The sequence below is a fragment of the Astatotilapia calliptera genome, chromosome 7 (genome assembly GCF_900246225.1).
Source record: "Astatotilapia calliptera chromosome 7, fAstCal1.2, whole genome shotgun sequence".
Taxonomy (NCBI): domain Eukaryota; kingdom Metazoa; phylum Chordata; class Actinopteri; order Cichliformes; family Cichlidae; genus Astatotilapia; species Astatotilapia calliptera.
This window is the reverse complement of record NC_039308.1, coordinates 36,532,502-36,550,364: the sequence shown is the minus strand read 5'-3', so window position 1 is coordinate 36,550,364 and position 17,863 is coordinate 36,532,502. Positions and strand designations below refer to the sequence as shown.

Here is a 17,863-nt window from a genome sequence, read left to right as displayed (position 1 = left end):
TAACAACAGTACTGTTGTCTTTTAACTCTGTCCAGTTAAAGCAGAGCAGCAGGAAAGGAACCTGGTTCCATTATCCTGTTAACATCCTCCAGGTCCCTGCTGACCCATCTACATCCAGCCCTGTTTAAAACCTTAAACCATGAGGCTAACATTAATGTGTGAGTGATGGTTTGAAAGAGGAGTGAAAGAAGCCATCTATGTCCACTGTGAACGACCATCTTTGAACAGAGGTGGTGGTTTACGACACCAACTGTCTGCCATCTATAATCCAGTTTTGAGATCCATTTCCAGGCGCCTTAACGCCCACTCACATCCTGGGCCATCTGACCTCAGGAAATCACATGATAGGGTGGGGCCAGGTTTCACAGTGAGTTCACCTGAAACATCGGCTGAATGTGACCCACACCCGCTTTCACACCTTAACAAATGTGATTAGATAGAGGATCAACAGGGGGTTCATGACCCTCTAGGGGGACACTCCCATACGGCTTAAATCGGGGACTTTCCACAATTTGACCTTAGAACTAAAGAAGCTTCTCGGATGAGAGGTGAAACGTCTTCAAGTTACTTAAAGAAGTCCAGACGCTTTTCTTTCCAAGCTCAATATACTTAGTCTCTGAATGAATGTGCAGCATTAATGCTTTTGGGCTGGCTTGAGTTTTTAGATGTGAATAAACAGATCTGGTAAGCAGGATGGTCTGTGGAGTTTAGGCTATATTTCTCAGATTTCTTTCCTTCTATGCACTTGTCATTGACTCAGGTGTGCAGATTTTCTTAAATTTGTTATTTGAATAAACTGATCTGGCCACTCAGATCTTTGCATTTGTGCTTGTAGCTCAAAATATGCAGCAGCACTGAATATACAGTGATATGTAAATAGTAAATAATACTATTTTACCTCTGCCACACAGTTAGATTCTGCTCTGGGTCAGTCAGCTTACTGAACCGATTTCTCTGCCTCATCAGATATGATCCCAACTCTGCCAACAACAGCTCAAATGATCCCACTGACATCCAAAAATATGCTGTCATGCAGCTTCGACTCCTGGATCAAACCAGGAAATTCTCTTGATAATTGAATGAACTCAGCGCCACTTTTTCACAACCCGCCCAGCGTGCGATGGCCTTTAGGGTTAGGTTGGATTTCAGCTGCATGCTGAGTCAAATATAGAGAATCTAGAAGATATTTTAAAGATTTACCTTTGCTTTGTAGTTCATCTAAGATTTCCATTTGAGCATTTCAAACAGGAATTTCTGATTCTAACCCTTACCCTGAACAATTTCATGAGGCCTGATGGACATTAAGAGTTTAAAGTATTATATTTGAAAATGTCTTGAAAATGAACAAGCAAAACTAATCAAAAACCAGTGAGATGATCAGATAAACAGCTGTCTGTCTGTCTGTCTGCAGCTGTTTTGGGAGAAGAGGTTGAAAGGTCTGCGGTCATCAGACGTCACAGAGCAGGTCCTGCGTACCATGGACCTGCCCAAAGGATTGCAGAGTAGGTCTCCAACAACAGCTTGAATCCAGTCCTTCAGCCTGTCTTGACCTCTGACACATCTCTTGATCTCGTTCTCTCATTGGACAGGTGTCGGTCCAGATGCGAGTGACGACACCCTGCTGTCGGCCATCGCCAGCGCTCTGCACATGAGCTCAGCTCCGATTACGGGACAGACGTCTGTAGCGGCTGAGAAGAATCCGGCAATCTGGCTCAACACGTCCCAGCCGCTCTGCAAGGCCTTCACCGTCACCGATGAGCACATCCGGTAAGACCCACAGTCCTCAAACAGTCTTTGTCCCCCCTCAGCTCTCAGTCATTACAAGGCATTCGGCTGATTGTAACCAAAGAGGGAGAAGTGCATGCTTCTCCCTCTGACATGAGCACTTGAAGCCGTGCTAAAATGCTAATGTTTGTGCCAGCTCTCTGTGAACCCAGCTCTAAAGATTAATTTGGAACAGGGATTTTCATATTGAGAGGTGAAAGATACAATCAACACACACACACAGATACACACAGCTTAAGAAGGCAATTATGGTACTTTAAAGCTTTGAGTGTCCTGTTGCTGCATTTTTAGTTGTAATTAGTGCTTCTTGTGAGTCACAACTAATCAGAGTACAAAGACATGATACACAGTGTGACTTACACTTTCCAAGGAGATCATTATCTTTGAAGTCCACTGCAAACAAACATACACAAACATGCTAAGAGCTCCGGGGCTTGTTTAAAAGTTTTCTTCAGTATCAAAGTAATGCAGTGGTAGCTGTCTGTGCTTCGGTGGAAATACTGCAAGCCAGACCTTTTAACAAATAGTAAATTTGGCATGCTTCTTGTATCGTCCGTTTATTTTCCTCCACTTTTCTTATGTCGGCTTTCAGAAGAATATTCCAGACATGCTTCTCCAGCAGAGCTTTTCAGTTCCCATTTGGGGAGATGAGGTGCTCCCCGGCCAGATTAGATATTTAAACCCTTTCCAGCAAGTTCAGGTTCTGTCCCTGGGGGGGGCTCTACTCTCATCTGGGTATGCCCAGAAAACCTCCAAAGGCAGATATCTAGGAGGCATTGTGATCAGCTGCCTGAACCATCTGTGTTGGCTCCTTTCAACACCTAGGAGCAGTGTCTCTACTCCGAATGTTCAAGCTCCTTTCGCATATCTCTTGAGCAACCTGTTGAAAAGATCTTAAAGACATTGCATCCAGACAACTAAACAATGCTGAGATTTGTTTAAAATTGAAAGGAGAAAAGCTGAATTCGCAGTTAATTCAACAGATAAACTAACCTCGAAGCAGCAAATATCCATGGACCCTGTTTTCTGGGCATAATCTGACCTGCCAGTCGTTTGCTTTTAACCCTCTGAAGTGTAAATCCTCACATCCAAATCTGAACTCAACCTTAGATTTTGTTGGGAAAACTGACCTTTTTGGGAAAAAGTGAGGAGTTTTTGATGTGTGTCAGGGAGAATCATGATCTTTCCTGGTTGGTGTGAGTTGGGAGAACAATAGAAAAAAGACATACATGTTAGAGAAACAGAGGATTTATGCTTCAGTGGAAATTCTGTGCCACAGCTACGTTGTAACCACAAAGTCCTCTGAAGCCCTGTGACCTAACCCACGGTCTAACCTGACGTACACTTCAGTAGAACAACTGCGGTGATTAACCTGTTCGGTACCAGCAATTGCTCCTGTGTATTTCTGCCTATTTTTTTGCTGCACTTTATGGATTCATCAGTGAGACAATAAAAATCATATCCTCAATGTATAAGCATAAATGCTTTCCATGATGACTTAGATCTGAGGGGGTTAAATCAAATCATCCATTTACGTATAAAGTTGGTTTAAAAGCAAAAGGACATCTGAGCAGCTTGGTGAACTTCTCAGACAACCAGCAGATTTAAATCCAGACCTTCTTTTACTGCTGTACCAACGAGTTCCTCCACATGGTTCACAAAGCATCTCTTTAATTGACATCAAATGCAAAATGTCTCCTTTTTATCACATTCAGGGTGAAACAGGGATCCTGGCAGTTAGCTTAACTTGTCAGCGGGTGGATCAAATGGGTGCGTCTCACATTCCTGCACAAGCAGATTACTTCTGATTGGATCGCTTCCAAACTCGTGCTGCTTTTCTGCACAACTTAATTAGTTCTGAGTGGATCTCGTCATCTGTCCAGAATATTTTCACGTTGTTATTATTTCATACATCATAGTTTTTGTCCTCGTGAATTAGTTTTTATTCATCGTCTCGTGGTCATCAGTACAAAAAGGCCATTGACACAAAAGCTGGTGTAAACATTAAGCACTGACTATCCTGAGGCTTGTGCAAGTCGGTGCACCATGACCCAGTAACATAAATGATATAAACATGTTTTTTTTAAAAACATATTTAAAAAGTTGTCAGCTGATAGGGTAGTCTGTGCGCTTGAGTGATCAGACGGTTTCACAACCAAATAAAATGTCAGATGTGTGAAAGCAAGGCAAAGAGACGTGTTTGCATATTTAACGCAGCGCTGAGGTGTAACTGGGACACCGCGTCTAACACGATTTTAGATTGGATGGCTGTGTACGGTTCAGACCTCAGATCAACAGAAAATAGCTGAGTGGGTAAACATGAATTGGAGAATGGCTGAGCCGAGTAAAGGTCTTCGTAATAGACTCAAAAGAAAGACTTTCACCTTTAACTCTTTCACTGCATTTATATGTAAAGGTGATGTTTCTTTAGCCGGTTAACATCCAAGAAGACATTGGTGACCTTGTTCTGTTCATCTGGTCCAAAATAAGTGATCTTTATTATTGCGTTTAAGAATCAGGAGTCCTGCTTTTCTTGTTTTTGTCACTCAGTGACTCAGAGAAGTTGTATTCATCTTCACCTTCAGTGTGTTTGAGCAGGTTTTCCTCCTGAATGATGAAGCTGTTTTTAGTGGCGATTTATTCTGCACTTCTATTTACTAAAACTTGAAAAAAAAAATGTTATCCTTGAACCTTTGTACTTGTGTGAATATTTGCAGAAATTTTAATTGCTGCAAGTGCTCTTAAAAATTCTCTAGTAACTTTTGTGCTGATTTATGTGATTCACTCTTTTTATTACTATGTTTCCCCTCTTACAAATGGAAAAGCTGTAATTTAAAAAAAGGTTTTTTTCTTCTTTTCTCTATTTAGTGCAGTCAGATTTTTCTGCTTCGCTCTCATTCGGCTCAGCATGACCAGCAGCTTATTGTGGCTGCATAACTGACATTTATGACTCTTTAGACCGTCTTTTATCATTTATCAGTATTTCAAATGCTAATTGTGCCCTCAGTTGAATCACACACAGAAGTGACAAATCACACACAGCTCAGCAGAAAGCTCAGAATACACTCAGAATAAAATATTTCAAAATATGACAGTAGCTACAGATCCTTATTGTAGGATAAAGATGCAGACTATAAGCTTCTAACGTTAACGCCATGTGAGTTCCAACCTAAGAGTCTATGTGCAACAGTCATGGACTCATGCTAGCCTTACTTAAACCTCGTTAATTCTTGGTTTTACCCCTAATGGATTGTCACTTTTTCTCACTGGAGCCTCAAAGTGGGCTTTCCTGCATCTGCAGCTAAATTCGTCTTAAGAGATGTTGTCATCACCAGTTTTAAACAGATTGCGTCCATTCAGCTTGTAAGCATCGTCCTTTGATGGACATAAGGCGTTGACGTTCTGCGGGTTTTGTAGATTTAGAAACTCCTCTTTACTTTTTGCACACTTTAAGGGATAGCGTAACAAAGAGAAAACTGGATTTTTTTGTAGTTACAGCTTTGTGTCTCTTCAGGCAAGCTTTGGAAGCCTGAATTTGTCAGTTTTTTCCAATTCGTCCTGACATAACTATTCAAGCTCCAGTGGAACTGGAGCAACCTCAGATCTCACTCCGGTAGTTCTGAGGTTTGTCCGAGCCTCCCAAGGTCACCAGACTTGTTCTTCAGTTGTTCATGTGCTGTTTTGACTGTTTTCCTGGACCGGTCGACTGTGTTTGTGCTGTTATGTTTTGAAGCATTTTTAAGGGAATTAGTGGGTCTTATAAGTACGTGTTTCAGACTATCTAAGAAGTTTGTGCTCCAGTTTTGGTTAGTGAAATTCTAGTATTGTACGAGTCTATTACTAATACTGAACAAATAAACAGATGTCTGTGACTTTGTGTCTGCTAGTGTTAGCTAACAGCTAATCTCCTGTCCAAATATCCCAACTTTCAGCACATGTGGTGGAGATGTCCACAAACCAGTTTAAGCAGGTTTAAGCTCCAGTGTATTAATATTAGTGTACTTATAATTTTATTTAAGCCAGGACAACAAAGATTCCGATTTATTTATTTAGTCTCTATTGTTTTTTAATGATTTTAAATGCTCGTGGGCTTGACATTGTTTATCTGGAACGTGAAGTGGATGTTTATCCCAGTTTACTTTTAATGCTCTTTGAGAAGATACAGGTGTGCTCTCTCTACAGTATAGGCCTGATCAATGTTTTTGGCAGATTCTCCAGGTGTTCAGTCAGTTATGGACACATCTGAAGAGTTATTAAAGTGAAAAGCAGCTGTTTCCACTTAATGTCTCATTAATTGTAGATTGCCTGAAAAGCATATCATTTTTCTAGAATATTTTCTGGATCCACTGTATCAGTACAGTAATGCTTGGTGAGTAGGCTAATACTGTATGAGCTAACCAGTGAGATTGAATACAATTATGTGATGCGTTTTCTCTGTTAGACGGTTATGGCGTTTGATGAGCATAGCTGCGTTTTGTGTGTTAGACATGGAAAAATGTAAATTCTCGCCTTCCAGGATGAGACAGATGAGGGTTGATGACTGATGCATGCTGGGTAGGGGGAGTAATCAGTTGTAGTGAGAGGGGAGGATGAGAAGGTGATGAGATAGGAGACAGACAAGGAGAGATGAGGAGAAATGAAGCATGAAGGGAGTCGAAGGGGGGGGGGGGGGGGGGGGAGGCCACATTGGGAAATTAACATGAAACATGTGATTCAATTTAATATCAAACTGCTAAATAAGTTTTGAGCCAAAAATGTTCAAAGCCTGTTCTTATCTGCTCTGAATGACCTGCATATGGGAGGTTGAAGACATTGGCATTTTAGCTACAGGTCATGATTACCTCCATTATTACTATGATTCCCAGGAAGTATGTGGTTCTTCCTCTACGTGCCAAAAGCTACAGCCTGTTTAATGGCCACTTCAGGTTGACTCCAAAGATGTAGGTAGAAGCTTACAGCCTGATACGAAAAGTGGTTTGATCTCTACAGCTTTGTTTGTACTCCCACAACTATATACATGGTGGTGTTTAGAAATTCATTAGTCTGGATAAGTTAGCAACACAGGCGGCTGTAGCTGTCAGCTAGCTGTTTGCTAGGTGTCTGTCAACTCAGCTATTTTGAGGCGCTGAGCTGGATTTCTGAACGGTGTGATATGGTAAATGGTAAATGGCCTGTATTTATATAGCGCCTTACTAGTCCCTAAGGACCCCAAAGCGCTTTACATATCCAGTCATCCACCCATTCACACACAGGTGATGGCAGCTACATTGTAGCCACAGCCACCCTGGGGCGCACTGACAGAGGCGAGGCTGCCGGACACTGGCGCCACCGGGCCCTCTGACCACCACCAGTAGGCAACGGGTGAAGTGTCTTGCCCAAGGACACAACAACCGAGACTGTCCATGGCTCGAACCGGCAACCTTCCGATTACAAGGCGACCTCCCAACTCTTGAGCCACGATCGCCCCATATCCCTGTGCTGGGTTTGTTGCTCATCATCATAATAATGTTGGTCCAAGATCAACAACAACAACTGACCAGTCATGTAGTTGTGATGTCACAGCTTTGTAATATGGGAGAAAAAAGTGTTTTTGTTTATATAAAACACTCTTCTGGATGTGTTTTCTTTCTAGTTAGCTTCTTGGCTAATGCTAACTGAGTGCTCAGTACATATTTATCCTACACAAAACCATAGATAGGACACCAGGATTTCTTGATTTATAAGGACATCAGGGCTCCTACTTCCTATTTGCTTTGAATGCCTGTGGGCTTGATATAGTCTAATTTATCTGAAAAGTGAAGCAGCTTATTCTCCAGTATCATCCTGTTGCTCCTGCTGTCTGTGTTGCCAGACCAGGGTCCCTATAAAGCACGAATGCAATTAATACATGCTGACAGCAGGAGGCACTGTGGGGACACACATCTGGCTGTGTATATATATATATATATATATATATATATATATATATATATATATATATATATATATATATATATATATATATATATATATATATATATATATATATATATATATATATATGTGTGTGTGTGTGTGTGTGTGTGTGTGTCCAGTGGAAAACACTGGGGAGAACAGCTGGCCAAAGCCATTACAGCAGAATCACTCGAATACCTCACGAGATCCTTCCCTCCCATCTTCTCTCCTCCCCCTTTTTCTTCCTATTTTCTTCTCACCTCTTTTACTCCCTTTCCCTTCGTTCTTTTCCATTCATTCCTTCCTAATCTTATTTTGTTCTCATTTATTTTTTCTGTGCTCCTTTCCTTTTCCCCTTGTAATCCTTTCTTATATTTCTTGATGTTTTTCTTCCATCCACTTCTCCTTTCTTTACTGTTTCATTCTTCCTTACTTTATCGGCGTCATCCTTCCCATGTTTCATCCCCCTCTTCCTTTGTTTTCCCACCTTCATCTTTCATCCCATTTCCACCCCTCCTCCTCTGTTTTCCTCCATCCCTCCTCCTCGTATTCCTTTCCTTATCTCTCCCCTCCATTAATTTCCCATTCTCTCCCTCTTACCTCCTCTTTCTCTCTTTCCTTCTCCCTCTCTCTCTCTCTCTCTCTCTCTCTCTCTCTCTCTCTCTCTCTCTCTCTCTCCAGTTGAATGTGCTTGTCATCTTAAATTGCTCTCATTCCTTTCCTCTCCCTCCTCTTCCTCATCTTTCCACCACCTCTTCCTCCTGTGGCACATCAGGCCAACACAGCTCTGTTTTTGAAATCTCACGTTTTCATTTTGGGTAGCTTATTCATATCTTTCTCCCGCTGTTTGACACAATTTCCAATTTTTTTTTTATCTCCGTTTTTAATTAAGAGTCTTATTTATCCCATGAAAAGCATCTTTCGATTGACTTGACTGTGTTTTCTTTCTTGATCCAGATTCAGTCTCAGATGTACACATGAGGCTGAGTCTGTGTTCTGTAAAGGATGGTTCAGCACAGAGAGAAAAGCTTACACGTTTGCTTTAAAGTAACTTTGAATTTTAAACTCAGTCTGATTAATGGCTCAATCAAGAGTAGAATTCATCTGCAAAAGTATGTGGACAGCCAGAAATTCATCACCGTGACCATGTGCGACATAATGTCTTCATTTTGATTACATCAGAATGGGTTTTACAGTCTGGTGTTTACATGCACAAATACATTTAATTACAACAGTATTTTTATATAAAAGTGATAAATATGTCCCCAGTTTGTCTTCTTCAGTGAAGATCATTGGATAATAACACAACAACCAGTGAGTATTCTGGATAAGTGTCCTGGATAATTCTTGTTTTTGAACCAGAGTGATCAAAATGTAGAAAGTGGATAAAGCATTTTATTCAGTATGAATAATGCATAACCAAGCACATAAACTTAGAAGCACGTTGCATCTTTTAAATATCCGACAACTGGAACAGACTTACTTTCAGTTTTTCACTAGAAGTCCTACAGTTTTCTGCATAGACTTTGAGTGTAACTGCTTCGTGTTTAATGTGAGCACACCACACCAGGGACCACAATTTACAAAATGAACTTGGTGTCATGTCCAGTAAGACTTGACCTAGCGACTGAGGCCATAAACTCAGCAGGAAAGTGCTTGCAGTACTCATAAATCAAGTGAACCTGTAGCCATTTTCTACACAGCTGCAGCTCTGTGAGTCGCCCCCTGCTGGCTGATAAAAAGGATGCATATTTGAGGCAAAATAATTCGAGTTTCCATACCCAAAAGCTATGTGCATCTGTAATATCCAGTCATGACACAAAATACAAGGTTAAGATGAAACTATTGAAATAGCAAAAAAAATGAAAAAACAAAACAAAAACAAAAACACTGTGATGGACGTGACCAATTCTTGTAGGCTGATACATGCATCCAATCAGCCAGTAGGACTGGACACACAAAATCAGAACTGTGTACTCTAATTTTATTCATTTTTAATGTAGGTGTCACTTTCTATGATTTATGTTTTCTGTTCATCATCGTTGTATTAAGATTTAGTGCTTGAGGTGCAGGATTAGTCTGCAGGCTTTGATACATTTGCTCTGATTAATAAAGTTGCTTAAGGTTTGTATTTTATAAAAATGGTCTTTATATGAAATTAAAACTGTCAGGAGAAACCAGCAGACTGTGGACTACGAGTAATAGTAAAGACATCTTAATAGAAAAAGACGTGTGTGTGTGTGTGTGTGTGTGTGTGTGTGTGTGTGTGTGTGTGTGTGTGTGTGTGTGTGTGTGTGTGTGTGCGCGTGCGTGCAGGGAGCAGGAAATGAAAGTGTACCAGGCCAGGAGGAGTCTGGAGAAGGCACTGATGGCTGACAGTTTGGCGCGGGCCGCCGAAAACACCCGAGAGCTGCTCGAGGGGAAGAAGGCCTGAAGACAAGACAGGTGAGATGTGGGGGAAATGAGTATGAACGGGTTAAAGACGTCGTCTCCAATGTGCACATGAGCTGCCGATAGGACTGGACAGATGACGTTAACCGGTAGTCATGGTAACTCAACGTGCTTTCCAGAATAGGAGAGCTGGAGGTGAAATATCTGTGAAAGACAGGAAATAAAGTTTCTGTGGAGTGATTTTTAAGCAGTGTCACAGGTCACTGCTGTGAGCAGCTTGTTACAGTGTGTAGTTAAGTTTTAATAACCTCTGGTGGCCACGTGAAGAAGTGTTAGAGACTTTTTAAAGTTATCTCACTCTGTGATGCAAGATAGGCAAATAAAAGTCACATGATCTGCCTGGCAAACAAACCCCTAGGAACAAAAAGCAAACAAAGCAAACAACATGAATCAAACAGGAACAAGGAATAAATAGAATAATATATAACCTTTAAATGCAGAACCTTATGTATGTGTGTGTGTGTGTGTGTGTGTGTGTGTGTGTGTGTGTGTGTGTGTGTGTGTGTGTGTGTGTGTGTGTGTGTGTGTGTTTGGTGAGACTTGTTGTGAATGCTGATGAGATTCTCAGCGTCTGATTGAAACTCAGCTATGTAGCAGCGCAGCAGTGTGTCTGTGTGTGTGATTGATGGGCCGTGGGGTTGTGTGCGTGTGTGTGTGTTTCAGTGGCTAATGTGTGTGTTGTATTACAGTTTGTTTGGTTATTGCCTATGTTTCACTCTGCGGAGCCCGTAAACAAATCCAGATTAAAAAACATTTACTTTCAGAAGTTCACACAGCCATCCATCATCTCGCCCATTTTCCGGCTGCTTATCCAGGTCAAGGTCGCCGTGGCAACGGGACGGCGCAGCAGACCAGAGGCTGTTTTCAGAATGAAAAGGTTTTTGCTGCAGAGTTTCAGACCTCGAAGGGGTTTTACCCACAAAGAAAACTCGAGGAGAACAGACCTGGCTGGTTAAACGTTGGTGTGATTTCTTGAGTCAGTCGGTAAAACTCAAGTGCAGTTTGTCCTGAGGGTGGTGCTAAAGAGCAAATGAGTTAAACGAGTTGATCATGTGGGGTGCAACCTCTGGAGCATAAAAATTTACCTGCAGTTCCTTCATGTCCACTTGAGGCTGGCTACAGATGTGAGGTGTCAATGGTTACAGCCTGTTTGAGTCTCTGTGTCATATTTCTGCTCTGTACATCAAATGGACCGGTACTTATACAGTGTCTTTCTACTCAGTTTGAGCCCTCGGCATCAGTATCTTACTGATACCAAGGATGCTTCAACACAAGGACTGCATGAGCGGGAATCATTCCATCAACCTTCCGATTGGTCGATGGCCCTCTCTCCCACCTGAACCACTACTTAAAGTTTGGGATGTTTCCGCTTTGATTGACTGTTGGTTGCTGGTGTTGGAGGCAGGTGTCACCTCAGTTAGTTTGGACTAATGAACATGTTTGAACTGTTGGTGCCTGCTGGCCTTGTAAAACATATTCAAAATACAGACAGTCTTGCTTTATGCTGTTTATCTCAAGATTATGCTTTGAGTATATCTGATCTCACATTTGACCTCTAAACACTTTCCTGGTGAGTTTATGGACTCAGTCGTTCTGGGTCATAAACACATGAGGAGGATATGACCACAACCAGTGTGTGAATGTGTGTGTGAATGGGTGGATGACTGGATATGTAAAGCGCTTTGGGGTCCTTAGGGACTAGTAAAGCGCTATATAAATACAGGCCATTTACCTTTTTTTTTTTTTACAACTCATCCGTTATATTCGTTTATATTAGTTTTAAAGCACAAATGTGGTGACAGTGAAAACGCTCAACTCGTGGCTTCAGAGCCATACTTCAGAGGCCAGTGGGTGATGACAGGGCATCTACATTCATGTTTTAAACCATCCACGATCCCTGCAGACTGTTCTTAACTGGATTATTATTGCACTGGTGCAGTCCAACATCACATGTTTCTGCGAGGGAGCTGCAGGTTAAAGACCGGCTAAAGTCCAACCTGACACCATGTTTTCACCTGCACCTCTAGAAAAGTCCAGTACTGCAGTCCATGTGTCTAAACTGTAAATGTCACCTTACTAACCAAAGGTTCCTAGCATCTTCCATTAATGTAGCACTTGACCTTCTAACGGCTCCTCTGGCTCCAGAAAACAAACCAACATGGCGAAGGGCGTAAAGCTGGAGTGGAGTTCCCGTGGCCGTATGCATGTTTCCCGTACGGTCTGTGGGAGGATTCAGCAGCTGAAGCATCAGCATCATGGCGCTCTTCTGTCCGGCACTCGTGTTATATTGCTTTTGTAAGCGTGTCATGATATGTCTGTTGGGTTTTATCTGTTGTTAATAGAGGCTGCAGTTACGTATATGTGTGTGTGTCTTTGTGTGAGTGTGTGTGCTGATGCTTCCTCTAAAAGCTGACAGATAAGGAGGCTTTTTTTAAAGCACATTTGTTTTCTGTGGAGGGAAAATTGTCCATTAATGCAGATTTATGCAGATTGGCTGGATGGAAGTCGTTTGGGCGAAAAGAGCCACTGAGAGTCGAGGAGTGATTACTAATGGGTTTTTATAGCTGGACCAGAGAGAGGGGGCAGTGGGCAGCTTCTCTCTCTCTCTTTGTGTGTATGTGTGTGTTTCTGCTTCGGAGCTGTTGAAACAACCCTTTTAAATCTTTGTCGAATTCTCACATTGTTTGCTTTGCTTCCTGCTGCTCTGACTCTTATTTGTAGCGTCCTGCTAATTTATTTATGTTGGTTTTCTGGCTGAGTTGGCTTCTGCCATTCTCTATCTTTTATGCGACCCTTTATATTCTGCGCTTACTCAGAAACATGCTACACTAGGTGGCAATAACACATTACAATACTGCTGCCATGAACGATGGGGGCAAACACATCTAACGGTGCTGTATTCTTTTCTTTGAATGCATCAGTTTTCATTACCAGAAGTGTTGATGTGAGTTATGTTAGTACTGGTACCACACAAAATCATTTATGTGCAGGAAAAACATTACTGTGTGGTTTAATCTATTGTAATGTGAATGATTTAGGTGGAGATGTATATTTTATATGAATAATTGAAATTGACAAAAAACCTTAAAAAGCCTTAAAAAGTAATTATAGTAAATACAGGTGGGAAGAGGCCCACTTTAGACCCTCTCCTGCATTCTGGCATCTCTGCTACGAAGAGAGAAAGAGGGTGTCTGCTGTTAGTCTGCAGGAAATTTAAAGATGGTGACAAAATAAAGAAACTGTCATGATTCGCTGTGTGGCAGGCAGGAGGAGGACCCAAACGCAAAACTCACAGACACGGGGATGAACTCAAAATCACAGCTTTAATGCTGGAATGGCAGAACATAGGAAATACAAAACTAAACTGGGAAAAGTAAGCTAACATACGCAGTGAGACACAGGGAGATCCACACAACATGAGGGAAGTGGGAGCACACGGGGAACACAGGTGACACTGATAATAATCACGGGACATGGCAGGAGTGAACACAACACTGACGGTAGAGGTGAAACAGGAAGTACAGAGGTTCAGACAGGAGGAGAGAGAGCACGGGGAGAACACCAACATAACGGGCAGGGGAGACACGGAATAAACACGAAAGGGGACGAGGGCTCATGAATACACAGAGGGGCACACAGGGGGTGAGAGTCACAAAGGGAAAGCACTCAGGGAACAACACAACAGGGCAACTCAGGAAACAGAGCCTAAACAGGGAACAAAATACAAACATACAAGAAAACTAAGAACACTGGGCCAACATGGCCCAGGACCATGACAGTACCCCCCCCTAAAGGGCTGGCTCCCGACAGCCCAAACCCGAGAAACAAAAACAAAAACAGAAAACAACCCACCCAGGGCGGGAGGCGGGGGACCAGGACGGAGGGACCAGAACGGGAAACAAAACAAACAGAAAACACAGGAGCACATGACCATAGTCAAAATAAAGTTCAGGGGGCCGACCCAGAGCCCACAGGCACAAGAGTTCACGGGACACACGGTCGGGGGGCCGAACAGGCGGGTGGCACAGGTGACAGGGCTGGTCCGGAGGCCGGCCGCGCGGAAGGCAGCGGCGGCGGCGAAGGAGACGACGGAGCAGTTCAGGGGGCCGGCCGCGCGGAAGGCAGCGGCGGCTCTCCAGTCTCAGGCGTGCTGGCCATGGCCCGGTGGGCGCTGGGCCAGACGAGGACGAAGGCTCTGAGGCTGGGCCAGACGAAGGCTCTGAGGCTGCAGCAGACGAAGCACAGGCCGGAGCCGCAGCAGACGAAGCACAGGCCGGAGCCGCAGCAGACGAAGCACAGGCCGGAGCCGCAGCAGACGAAGCACAGGCCGGAGCCGCAGCAGACGGAGCACAGGCCGGAGCCGCAGCAGACGAGGACGAAGACTTGGATGACGCTGGCGGAGCAGCTGGTGGCTGAACGGGCCCCTCGGACCCTCCAGCGGAGACGGGTGGCTGAACGGGCCCCTCGGACCCTCCAGCGGAGACAGGGAGGTGCTGGCCGGGCTGAGCAGAGCCGCCAGCGGAGACAAGGTGCTGGAGAGGTTCTCCTGAACCTCCAGCGGAAACGGATGCAGAGCCAGCAGGTGCGGGGACCTCTGGCACAGCGGACGCTAACTGTAGCAGCACAGGGCACGCAGCCGGCTTAGGATGCAACGGCTGGGGCTGTGCAGGGCAAACAGTCTGTCCAAAGTTTGTCAGCACCGCGCAGTCCTCAGCTGGCGGAGAAAGCTCACAAAGGCTTTCAGTTGAGGTTGGCAGTGTCTGAATGGGTTGCTGAGCTATAGACTCGGCTGGTGACTGAGCTAACTGAGCTAGAGACGGAGCTGGTGACAGAACAGAAAACTGTGCTAATAACTGTGCTACTGACTGCGTTATGGACAGAAGTGCAAGTTGTAATGGTGATTGCAGAGATGGTGGGCCAACAGGGAGTTGAACTGGTGACTGAGCTGGTGACTGGCTCTTGGCTGTTCTCCTCCGGGGAACAGGAACGGGTGCCGGGCCTGGCCGAACACCAGCCATCCCCGCCCGAGGAACAGATACGGGTGCAGGGATGAGCTGGGCTCTGGCTGCCTTAACCCTGGGGGCCGGTGTAGGTGTAGGACCTAGCTGGACCTCTGTCGCTCCCACCCGAGGAACTGGGACGGGTGCAGGAGTCGGCAGGATCACGGCTGACCTCACCCGGGGAACCGGAACAGGAGCAGGCGACGGCTGGGTGTCCATCAACCCCACCCGAGGAGCAAATACGGGTGCCGGGATGAACGGAGCCTCTGCCAGGCTGGGGACAGAAGCAGGGACCAGCTGGACCTCAGCCACCTTCTCCCGAGGAACTGATACGGGAGCAAGGGAAAGCTGGGCCCGCGCTTCCCTGGTTACAGGAACTGGAGTTGGAGAGCAGTGTTCAGGAGCAGTAACAGACACAGGGAAAATCGAGTTAGTGGAGCTAGAAACAGTGTTAGCGAACAGAGATTCATGGCGGACCACCCCTAGTAACTCTGTAGGCCCTAAGGTGTCCATGTTAGGTGTAGCAGTCTCTAAAACAGTCATTGCACAGGAAGGTCCGGGTCTAGCAGAGTCAGTGTCTGTAATACCGGGCACAAAGGGATCCGTTGCGGACACAGGAGCATTCACACAAACTGTTTCTAAACATATAGGTTGGAGAGCAGCATAGTCCAGGAGTGAAGAAACACCATTCACGGTCTTATACTCAGCAGGTACAGGGACCTCAGAACTGTTAACTTTACGGTGTTGTTCATGAGTATGCAGCTCAACAATAGTCTTTTGCTTCTCTAAGGCGAGATTATCAGTCCGTGTGTTAATTGCTGCTGACCTGGGAGGAGCACAGGAAAAATAGTCACTCTGAAACATGGGCGTGAGGGTAGGTAATGCAGGTTCAGGATTAACCGACCCAGAATTACCAGACACGGAGTTAATGGCCTCTGGGATGACGCGCATGGAGCTTACAGTGCCAGGATTCTTTAATTTAGCATGAACAGCAGTCTCTAGGGGGGTAATGAACTCAGTCTCGTGCTTAATAGGTGCGGAGGTGAACTTAGAAACATTATGAGCCCTGGAAACACAGTCATATTCAAACTCACTATTCATTTCTGATGTGTTACGGACCTGAAAAACAGCGGACTCAGGAGCAGAATATCGTCCGAGTCGGTCCGACTTGGAAGTGGCATGGAAAAAACTGTCAGAGTCACTCACCACCGGAGTTTGCTCAGTAACTTTAGGGTGGCGACGGCGTGAGCGCCGTTTATTCCTGGGAACTGTGCCGTGAGTTCCCGAGGCAGTGGGCGCAGACACTTCGGTGATGTCGGCTGACTGAGCCGATGACGAACCGGGCTGCGCCGGAGAAACGGGGAGCTTGTGCAGCTCCGAGCGTGGAAGTCCCAGGAAGAGCGCAAAGGACTGCAGCGGAGATAGGCTGCTTGTCGGAGGCACGAAATCTCTCCTCGGCCGCCGAGTAACCCTCTTCTTTGCGCAGGACGTGGGCGGCGACTGGGGAGGTGAACCGGAAGTTGAGAAAGCCGGAGGAGTTGTGGCAGGCGATAGGCTGAATCCTCCAACTCTTATCACCGTGGGACGATGTGGGGAAAAGGCAGCAGCGTTTGCAGTTTGGAGGCTGCGCGGCCCACCTAGAGCCAACCGAGTCCCATAGAAGGCAGACTCGCGCTCCCGGGCATGCCGAGCCTCCTGCCTTCTCCTCTCGTTAGGGAAGGCGGAGCCTGCACGCTGCCGGTTCCGTACGGAGTTTGCTGGGTCCATTACTGGTCGCGTTCTACTGTCATGATTCGCTGTGTGGCAGGCAGGAGGAGGACCCAAACGCAAAACTCACAGACACGGGGATGAACTCAAAATCACAGCTTTAATGCTGGAATGGCAGAACATAGGAAATACAAAACTAAACTGGGAAAAGTAAGCTAACATACGCAGAGAGACACAGGGAGATCCACACAACATGAGGGAAGTGGGAGCACACGGGGAACACAGGTGACACTGATAATAATCACGGGACATGGCAGGAGTGAACACAACACTGACGGTAGAGGTGAAACAGGAAGTACAGAGGTTCAGACAGGAGGAGAGAGAGCACGGGGAGAACACCAACATAACGGGCAGGGGAGACACGGAATAAACACGAAAGGGGACGAGGGCTCATGAATACACAGAGGGGCACACAGGGGGTGAGAGTCACAAAGGGAAAGCACTCAGGGAACAACACAACAGGGCAACTCAGGAAACAGAGCCTAAACAGGGAACAAAATACAAACATACAAGAAAACTAAGAACACTGGGCCAACATGGCCCAGGACCATGACAGAAGCAGTTTTTGTGCAAACAGATGGGTTTAGGTTTAACTCACTCTTTATTCTACAATCCTTTTAAAGCTAATAAACCTTTGGTCAGTGGTCATAGCTTCTTGCTTCTATGTTTAAGCTCAATGATCAGCTGTTAGCCAAATTTGGCCAAATATTAACAGGTCAGTCTCATTGCATTAGGAGCTATTGTCCATAGCCTGAAAAGACTGAAAAGCGGCGCTGGTTTTTCATGCCTTGTGGGCTTTTTGTGTACTGCTTTTAAGAGTGTAAGAGTTTCTGTGTGAGGTGAAACATTTCTCATTGGCATTTCTGCACTTGTTGGGGTTTGAATTAGGCCTGTGTCCATTTTAGCTTCATGCTGGCACATTTTTA

General features: G+C 44.9%; 1 protein-coding gene across 2 annotated transcripts in view; it reads left to right on the top strand.

Annotated features, from left to right (window-relative positions):
- Window positions 1-17,863, top strand: part of mbd2 (methyl-CpG binding domain protein 2) — a 34,027-nt gene that overhangs the window by 11,398 nt on the left and 4,766 nt on the right. The window contains exons 4-6 of one of the 2 annotated variants that reach the window (XM_026174542.1): window positions 1,412-1,502; window positions 1,590-1,767; window positions 10,036-10,164. In XM_026174542.1, coding sequence (XP_026030327.1) covers window positions 1,412-1,502; window positions 1,590-1,767; window positions 10,036-10,153 — 387 coding nt within the window. In that variant the 3' untranslated portion in view covers window positions 10,154-10,164. The remainder of the gene's footprint in view (window positions 1-1,411; window positions 1,503-1,589; window positions 1,768-10,035; window positions 10,165-17,863) is intronic. The other variant, XM_026174543.1, reaches the window with a different exon arrangement.